Below are 10330 nucleotides of genomic sequence, written 5' to 3' on the forward strand. Positions count from 1 at the left end.
TTAGAACAGCATCGTTTTGGCACCATCTTAGCACAGCAGCAGCTTGTCCAGGCTGCAGGATTCCTGTGTTCTTGCTCATTCTTTGAGAAGAGATTAGGCAAATTCAGCAAATTCAGCATTAACTGCTTTGACTTAGACCAGCTTTACTAACTCTAAGTCCTAGTGCTGTAGAGACAAGACTTTGGCCCAAACCCTCAAAAAGTCTGTATCCATTTGTTTAGACACCCAGGTTGAATACTTAAGTAGCACTTAAAAAGCTGCTGAGCTGCCACCCAATTCTGTAACTACCTAGGTGTCTGTGGGTGGGCACAGGCAATTTATCCCACAGGTCAGCTTGTTGTGCCAAGCTATGAGAGGGGTCTTGCATCGGGTATTCGCTGTGCTACCAGGTTCCTCCCTCCCGAACCATGAATGTATAAACCAGAGGAAATGCCCTCCGCCCCCGCATTGTATTTGGACCATCACCACAGACTGGCTGAGGGGTTAAGCGTCTCAGCTGTGATATGACAGACACCATTCAAAACTGTCTTTTTTCCCCTGAATAGAGACGTGAACAGGAACTTTAGGCTCTGGCATCCTAGGGTGAGCCCTCTAATAGCTGAATTATGTAGCAACTTGCTCTGCCTAACAAATAATCGAGCTGATACCAAAACTGGAGGCTGATTCACATTATTTCAGCTGATTGAGTAAACAATATGCGTGGAAATAAGATTGCATAAAACCTATGAAAAGATTTAAAACCACTTTTTAATGAAATTAGGTCAATTTGAGTCACCTCTCTAGCAAATATAATGAGTTGGAGATTCTGCAGGGCGATTTATATTTTAAAAAAGAGATTAAAGGAGCATTGCAATATGGTTATGCTCCTTTATACCTGTGAGAGCATGGCCTGAAGTCTGCTGGGCTCCCACTAAAAGAACTGTGGCAAACTAATTGAACTCTGGGGTGCAGGGTCAGGCTTTTAAAAAAAATAATCCTTGCAGTTTTCTAGAATTAATGTGGAATTAATTTAACTGCATACCAGTTTTATATTGCCAAATGCAATTAAGAAGCTTTTTCTCATTTATTCACCATATTATTGAGGAGATTAAGATCCAGATAGTCTATCCTTGCAGTTGCGCTTAAAAATAAATATAATAAAAATACCACAACGGTATTCACAGTCAGCACACGAAAAGCAGTTGCTCGGGATCTTATTTGCTAGTACGTGATTTAAAAACACAGTGAATAAGCCTTACAGATTCAGGTACATTTGTTTAGCTCTGTTTACTAAAATGAACATATACAAAAGTGAAATACATCCTGGATTACAAGTATATACTGGAGTACAATGCAGTTGTAAGTAAACTGCGTTGAACATTGGACATGTCCTGGATACACAGTTTTTAAACCATTATTGCATGCTTTCAAAAAGCAAATCCAAGCAAGACAACAGTAACCCAGTAAGCACTAAGCTTTTAGCAGCAGAACATTTGCTTATTTCCCCATCTCTTGAAGACCTGAGGCTTTTACTATTGCAAGACCAATTTATGCTAATGGCATTTTGTGATGTATCTGTTTGTTACTTACAGCCACATGAGTAAGTCCTGTGTAGAGGTAGTAAGAATTTTGCCAGAGAAAAGCTCTTGTATTTGATGCTGAATATATCAACATAAGAAATTGGACTGGGGGTGTCTGCTTTTGCAGTCGGTTTCTATATGTATCGATGGTAGTTACGCTGTGGAACTCCTGTACAGTTCATCAAAATTTACTCGCTCTTCATCTTTTAATAGTATTTCCTTTTCTGCTGCAGTTACAGTATTAGAGCTACATACATAAATTCTCACCAGATATTTAACTGCACATTTACACTTTTTGTTCTTAAAGTGTTTTTGTTCTGTTGCTTACACTGGTCATTAGCTGTGTCCCCAAATTTTCATTAGAAGCAGCTAATTTTTCCACTTGGTTAGCTAAAGAAACCTCTATATGTTGTTTTTCCTGAAATAACATATGTATATTATATTATATTATATTAGTTATTTCTCTTGAAAGAATATTCAGAATTGGTCTTTGCAAGTATCTGATACAATTCACCTGAAGAATTTAAATGCTCAGTAACAGAAGCTGCTGCAAGAGAAGCTGAATAAAGCAGGATAGTTGCTTAATCCATTATCACGCACAGGAAAAGACATTTTAATGTAAATACATATGTAAATATGTTCAGAGGAGCTAAAAAAACCCTAGATATCTGAGTCTCTTGAATCAGCAGAAGCCTGTCACAAAACTTTTTTAGGAAATTGTGTCTTAAATTTTATTCACAGAAAAGCTGCTTTTAATACATGGAATCAAGTAGGATATTACTTTGTTCTCTTAATCATGCTGTACATTTGAATTTTGGTAACAATTTCTGACTCAGCTTGGTTCTCAGCAATTGTCAATAGCTGCAAGCCCTCCCTTGTAATCCTTAATAATACATCAGTGATGGGTGCTTCTGCCTTCACCTCTTCTGTTTGAACTCGGGAGAGCGAGATTATTGCCTGCCCTAAGAGACTTTGCTGCTGTGTGCTGTCCGCAGCAGAGCTGTCAACTGCAGAGAAACGATCCTCAGACAACTGGATAAACCAGATATTGACCCTGACGGAGCATGTGGATGGAGTTAAGGTCAGAGACTCAAAGACTGCAGCACCGGGGCCTTAAAGATTTGCACGCAGGATTATCCCGTGTGCTGTGTATCGCCGGCTTCAAGGGAGATACCTGCAAAATTAAAGGTGTACTTAATTCTTTGTGGAACCAGGCCTTGATAATCCTGTAAGCACATGCTAATAGGGTTTCACAGGATTTACTGTCTCTTCATTCCCTCCTGCAGAAAATAAATACAGAAAATAATTACTTAACTTGCTACTTATATGATTAAAAAAAACAAAGAGGTTTTACATAGACTGAAGAATGTTAAGATGAGCTCCAACATCCTGCCAGACTAGATCTGATACCCTCTATAATTTATGTCACCATATCCTGATGGAGATTAAAATAGATTTAAAAAAATGCCTGATTCTCATTGCCACCAGTGTTACACACAGTTTTCTAAAATAAGTACTGAAGAATAATTCAGAGTCTAAATGCTCTCTCATGTTTAAGTTTGTACCCCAAGAATTAAATCCACTTTCTCACAAAGGACCAAAAATAACAACAGTTCCATCTAAACTGTGTGTTGGAAGTGCAGAAGGTTCTTCTGGGCTGGTGCTCCTTCTCTTCACAGGGCTGAAGCACACCTTTAATCCTTGCAGCTGCTTTAGAATTTTATTTTACCATATACTAAGTTACTTTTCTGTATTCACAGCAAAAAGGTTTATTGTTTTAATCTGCAGCTTTACATTAAGCATGTTACAATTGCAAAGTACGTAAAATATATTTGCAGTATAGCTTGTCAAGATAATATTGAAAACTTTTTGTCAGTTTTCATTTAATTTTATGTATTTTTAAAATATATTTCTAAAGATGAGCAACTGTGAAAGAGCTAAAAGAAGGCCATTTACATAGACATCAGATACAAGGAAAAACACAGTCTTCCAAGGGGTGAACATCTAATGTAATATTTACATGAACTCCACTCAGATTTACTAATGCCATTTTTGCAGTGGTTCTCTGAAGAACCAAGAATCACAACCAAATGTTACTGGCAGAAATCGTCAAGCAAAGTGGATGTCAAGTATTTGCCAAACTAAAATTTTAAAATATACAGATGCCTATGTTAGCCATAGAAATGCTTCACACCCAGGTAGGCGCCGCACAGCATATGATTTTCTGCATTTATGTCAATCAGCCGTTCTTTAAGCAAAGCACAGGCGCTCCTCTAAGCACACACTTAACTGCTTTAAGGAATCAGACCTCTAAGCAGAAAAAAGAAAATGTTGTGGTAACAGTAACACGTGATGCAACTTGCCAACCACAGTGACACGGCGCAGCCTGAAGTTCAAGTATGTGCAACTTTCTATACCCCTAAAAGTCTTCAGAGCAATAGCAGGAAATCAGCCACCTCTAAGCAAAAACTTGCTCATGGGGAGTGATATTTTTTCTAACATCCCTATCATGATTTCTTCGAAACATTCACATGCGCTTGAAAATGGGTGTATTACTGTACTATCTGCTTGACATCTACATCATCAGTGGCTAAATCCCTCCAATTGCATTAGATCAGCCACAGCTAAACAGATAATTACCTCCTAATTAACAAAAGACGGGCTAACAAAACCAGAACTAGTTTTTGTTAAATGTACTGCTCTTTCCATACTCTCCCTTTAGCCTCTTTGTATCTTCTTCTTTAAGCTGTTTCTTCCTTTTCTCAGATTTTGCAGCTTGTTCCTTCCTTTCTTGATTTTCCTGCATTCAGACAGAACGACAAATAGAAAAATAAGTAAGAGGAGTTACTGAAAGAAAAGCTGGTTAAGAAACACTCCATTTGCAATTAATAGCTATTCTGAATATGCCCTATGCACACTTAAAACTCTCAGCTGCTGGGGTTTGAGGGTAAATAGAACAGAGCTTCCTGCTCAGTCCCTTTGGCCTTCTCTGTATGATGATCTTACCAGCAAACTATTCCGTTAGCTTTAACTGGAATGTTCAACTATGGATTGAAATGCATTCTTCATAATTACTCCCTTTGTCCACAAACCAGAACATTAGTTTAACCTAATTAGCATTCTAGAGATTTATCTCATAGCAACCTTGATTTTATATTGTTTGTATTCAGGGATTTCTAACAGAAATTTCAGGAACTCTTCAACTGTGTTAAACAGCATTTCACAGTTTCTCTTCAGGCACCCGTTAAATTTGGCAGCTGTATTTCTGCATTAGTGTTCAGTGGCAGAGTCCCAGCTGGGTCTCTGTTGGTACCAGTCACACAACTGCCAGGATGGCATAAATCCTGTTGGGGTTTACACAGATAGGCAGGACTCTGGTTTCCACAGAGCTGCTGGTACTGGGATGATATGATTAACAGAAGGAAGAGAAAGAAATTGAAAGATTACTCCTAGTAAGGAAGACCTTTACTCAGTGGAAGAGTATTTCTGGGTTTTGATAAGTAGCACAATCATAGGAGAGGGTAGTTCTGAACAACTGGGGTAACTGCAGCCGAACATCATGATGACAAAAGCCATTTTCTTAAAAGCTTATGCAGTCTTTGATCCAGAGCTGCAGTCATCATCAGAACATTGCCACCACCACCTGGAAGCTTGCCTGCTTTTGATTGCAACCAGTCAGTAGCTTATCTACATGTTGTAGGTAGATCAGTAGTTATTGGGTCTGCTGTCATAGAGATTTGTGATGTTAAGAGGAGAAGGATACTGTGTCATATTACAAAATTTAATAATGTCCAGGAAGATGGTGATGACTTGGTGCAGATAGGATTCTTGATGAGACATGTCTGGTCTCCTTTTCAGAGAGTTTGGCAGCAGCAAAGACATTTTCCCCTCATAGTGATAGATTGCTAGATAGAAGGTTGATTGCTACAGATCATCTGCCACTATTTCCATAAGATGGCGTGAAGAAGTCCCAAGAAAATGCACAAGTTTCTTAGAGCCTTTATAGAAAGCAAAAGCCTAGGATCCTTTGGTCCAAAGAAATTTCCAGACAAATAAAGAAAACTTGTGAACATTAATAGAGCTAATCTCTCTGAAATATAGGAGCATTATAGGCTCAATGTTATGGGGACCTTCACTGGATGCCTAAAGGAGAGAAAAATGGTATACTCTTGACAGAGAAAGAAAATTATATATTTGCTCTGAATGGAGGGTGCTTCTGAAAGAATGAAGTACAGGTGGTGAAGTCTTATGGAGAAGCCAAAAGCCTTTCATCACTGTATGCCTTCTACGGGCTTGCCTGATAAATTACTGCTGTGTCTTAGCATAATGTCTTTGAGATATTACGGCTCTTGAGAGACTTGCAGATCTGTGTGCCCTGGGAGAACATCTCTATGTAACATGCTGCAGGAAACAAAGAAGGTGAATTCAGAGATACATTTGCTACTTGAGCAGCACACACACAGAACCAAGAACAAAACCACATTAGGAATAAATTTATGGATTAAGCAAGCCTGAGATGAATTGTTCAGAGAAATTTAAAAAAAACCCAAATAACGATTTGACACGGGCACACTGTTAACAGAGTTTCTGCAACACAAGAAAGCCCAACAAGGTAAAGTGGTAGCAAGGCAGAGGAATGAATATTCATAATCTCTTCTCCATCTCCTGGATTACTGAAGGCAACTGTATGGATGAGATTAAATGAAAGAGGGATGTCACTTTGGATTTGCGCTTTGTGGGGTTAGATACTTGCTTGATCTTTGAATTAAAAGACGCTCCATGACAACTGCTTATCCCCACACTATCTAGAGCACACCCTGTTCCAACACCATATGCACCCTACTGAGGAGCAGCTGCTCCAGCCTCGCTCTCCTAGGGGAGCACTCAGCGCTGGCGGTATAGCCGCTGTCATCAACCGAGTACTTCCTAGAAGAGATTTTAACTTTTTCTTCCTCCTTTTCCTGAGATTAGATAGCCTCTTTGTTGGGAGCTCCCCTCGTTGAACAGCTGCAAGTGCTAAGGGAAATAAAATGTTTCTCCCCATCCCCTATAATCACACAGTGGTGTTTTCCCCTGCAATTTTACAACTCAGTTCTCAGTGTATCTCCAATTCTATTTTTTTGTCTTTGAGCTGGGAAGCTATTTTATCCCCATCTCCTTCCTCCTGCCATCTGCTCCTTCTATTTTTTGAGAATTGGTGAAACAGTTATCTGTCCTAGGTGACGAACCAGCTTTTTTTCACTGTGTCAGTTTTGGGGATCATTTGGGTGTTCAAAAAGCTTTTTTTCTTTTTTTTTCCATCTCTTCAAGTAGACTGAGAGGAAGAGTGCAGATTGTTGTTATAGTAATTTCACTTGTGTAGCTCAGGTTTTGTTACTTGATGGATAAGAGACCAGAAAGAACCCTCAGGGAATGGAGAAAGACTTTGTTTAACCAAAGAATTAGCAAAACAAAACCAAAATCTCTTAGGTAAGTTTAGGAGCCGTGATCACTGTTTATCAAAATTATTTCCCTTCTTATTTGATGTGAGAATGGAAAGATAGCAGTAATGGTTTTGGTAGTGCTAAGAGACCTGCTTTACACAGAAGACTCATCTCAAAAGTTAGACCTTAGCCTTAAAGCTTAACATCACATGGCACTGGGAAGAGATGATGCATGTGGCTGTTTCTAGTGTAAAAATCAAAATCACAAACCAAAAAGATGCTTTAAAAATTAAAACCTTCAACTTTTCAGCATGTTGCTGTTTCAAGCACAGACAATATCTTTACTACAGTGACAGGAAGAAAGTATGGCAAGAAGGGAGAGGAGATTACATTACAGGTCAGCAATGGAGGTAACAGAGATGCAAACAATGTGGCTAACAACTACGGTGCCTTTGAGGTGAGGTGCTGCTGAGAAATGGAACTGAAAGTAGGATGAAAGGGAGTTTATATGTTGGGTAGATAAAATGAAGCTTCTGTCTAGTTGCTTCAACCTGGCTGTGAACAAGCAGCACACAAAAAAGTAGTTTAAATCTTCTGCAGCTTGGACAGTGTCTTAGGACACTACACAACCTTTATTGGGCCCGTTTCTTAAAAGAACTGCAGTTGCTGGATTTACCCTTCACAGCAATTTTCCAGTGTAGCTCTTCACAGATGCTGAGCCACGATGTTCTTGACTCTTAATTCTTACCTTCCTGCCTGGATTTTCAGGAGCTCTAAGGGTCAAGTGTATTGCCAAAGGTTTCCAGGTTTATTTTGCAGACTCTGTGGTGCTACTGCATCGTTTCGGAGCCTGGGTGGCTGTATTGCTTGCAAAATTGAAGCCCAGTGCCTCACGGGTAGGAGGAGCATTACAGGATATATTTTTCATCTCTCATCTTCCAACACTTCCTCAGAAGCTCCTTTGTTTTCATCTGAAACTACGATCTGCCCTAAAGCACTCCTTCAGCCTCTCTTGCCTTGACATAACCCAGCATAATTGTCTGTATTTTTGCAATATTTCTCGTCATGTGGATGATTCCCTCTATAGAAGGCAGATCCAGTCTGGGGCTCTCCTGGAGTCAGCACGGGAGTCGGGGATTGCTGCTGTCAGAATATATAAATGTGAAGCCACTATCACCCGGCATTAAGAAGACACTAGAGGAAGTACATTAGTTCAGGTGTGAAGTATGTAGTAGGGGATGCAAAATGGAGGTTTATGGGAGGCTTCCTAGTTGTAACGGTGCTCTGCACAAACCGTTGTGGTGAAGTTGCTGTTTTCTTACTCCTTATTGCAATGAGTAGAGTATTATAAGCGAATAAAGTGCCGGATATAATCTCTTGGGAGATTTGTAGTTTTGTAGGGGACACAAAACATACTGTTTTGAACTAAGTAGCACAAAGAAATACCTACATGTAGTCCTATCTTCCAATTAGGCTTTGCTTGTTGGCAAATTTACCTTCTGCCTATTGGCAAAGACTATAAACCATGTCAGGTTGCTCATTCTTTCACACACCACTAAGCTCCTATTGCATTGAGGCCTGATTAATAATTTTACACTGAGAACAACAACTTGGAAGGTTCTTAAGTCTCCATAGCAAAAAAAAAAAAAAAAAAAAAAAAAAAAAAACCACATTTTATATTTTCCTACATGCTCATTTCTTGCTGCAGGTTGTAAGCAAATAAACAGTTACTTTCATTTACTCCTGCAGCCAGTGTTTAGGTAACCCAGCTTGGAGAGGAAGAAAAAAAAATTCTTGCTTGCTTAAAAAAATTAAAAAAAGTAGTTCTCAATCTATTTCTAAACAGTCACAAATGCAAACCACCTGTAAGGCCTTGAGGAAGATCTCTCTGAAGGTTTTCATTGTGTTAAATATATCTTCTAAAGACAATTTTTTTCGGTCTTCACAAAGGTAATCAGCAAGTTCTTCCTTCTTCTTTTCAATAGTGGCAAACTCCTTCTGCAGGTCCTTTGAAGCATCGATACTGCCCTGAGACACAGTTTGCAACACAATTCATGCATGTTAAGAAGTAGCATATTCTGAGCTGCCCAGAAGACTCAAGCCAGTTAACACAGAGCAGCCAGTTTTTAAAAAACTGACAATTAAGATTGGTTCACAATGTGTGATATTTTCTTCTTAATCAAACCATCTGCAATTCCCCTGGTTTCATTTGGCCCAAAGCAGCTCATTGTACGTTGCCACTTTTATCATACAATCATGTGGAAATTTGACATAACCTGGGGTGACTGATCAGGGGAGACACAGCACCAGGATTTCTGCCTTTTAGCTTTAGTTACGTGACCCTGTTCTGAGACCATGAAAAGCTAGGGTGTTTGGAAATATGTGAAAAAAAGAACAAAGTATATTGCAAATCTGTTCAGTTTTTTTCCCCAAAGAACAGTGAGACAAAACATGTTTCTGTACTGCACTGTGTGCATTTCTAGTTGCATCCTACATTTCATTTTTAAGGCCTTCCTTTCTGTTGCCCACGCACAAAGCTGACTGCTCCTCAGCTGTTTCCTTATCAGGATACTACATTACAGAAGTGGAGGAAAATCTGTGATGCTCCTTCTACCAGGGTGCAGAGGCAGTGTCCTTATGAGCCCTTTCCCATAGAGGTCTATGTCCATTTGCAACCTAAATTACAGTGCCTTTGGGAAGAGATTTAAAGTGTTTAGGAAGAAGGATGGCAATTGTGTCACACCTAGATTACCTACTTGAACAGATTTTGCATGCTGTATTTTTAAATCTTCTGTCGACAAAAATAAACGCTTCTCTATTTCCAAGAGTTTCTTCAAATTGGCACCTGCTTCAGCCCGTAAAACATCAAAGTGGATTCTGAAAGGTCCACAAAAGGGATGGTACATTAAAGGGAGAGTCTTTTGTTTTCATTAAGTTAAAAGATTATTATAAATACGTCATCTCTACAATGAACATAGAATTAATCGTCCAACCGAGACCCTGCTTTTGCAGGTAATTCTCCTCTGTATAAATCTTTTTCTATGTGCTCAAACCATCATCTGAGAAGGAAGCTGTGTTTTTGCCCTCACTACTTCCCTGAACAGGCTGGGGAAGAACCTCACTGTTCTAGTATTCAAAAAACTCCTCCAAAATTTCCAGTCTATTTCTGTTCATAGGCAACACACGCTCATCTCCCTTGTGCCAATACTGTCCTTACTCAGCTGGTTCTTCTCCCTCCTTGCCTTTTCTTGCTCGTCTATTTATAGTCCAAAATTGTATCTCTTCTCAGAGTTCATTTAGCTCACGTGGAGACCCAAACGTGAGCTAAACGTCGGTTACACTGCTGAA

At 39.4% G+C, this 10330-nt stretch overlaps 1 protein-coding gene across 1 annotated transcript in view; it reads right to left on the bottom strand.

Moving 5' to 3' along the window:
* Nucleotides 1–4236: 4236 nt before the first annotated feature.
* Nucleotides 4237–10330, bottom strand: part of LOC104624223 (inverted formin-2-like) — a 13503-nt gene continuing 7409 nt past the window's right edge. Inside the window, exons 9-11 of the mRNA XM_010291533.1 lie at nucleotides 9739–9859; nucleotides 8846–9010; nucleotides 4237–4359 (exon numbers count right to left, since the gene is read on the bottom strand). Coding sequence (XP_010289835.1) covers nucleotides 4237–4359; nucleotides 8846–9010; nucleotides 9739–9859 — 409 coding nt within the window. The remainder of the gene's footprint in view (nucleotides 4360–8845; nucleotides 9011–9738; nucleotides 9860–10330) is intronic.

This window comes from Phaethon lepturus, unplaced genomic scaffold, assembly GCF_000687285.1.
Source record: "Phaethon lepturus isolate BGI_N335 unplaced genomic scaffold, ASM68728v1 scaffold44197, whole genome shotgun sequence".
Taxonomy (NCBI): domain Eukaryota; kingdom Metazoa; phylum Chordata; class Aves; order Phaethontiformes; family Phaethontidae; genus Phaethon; species Phaethon lepturus.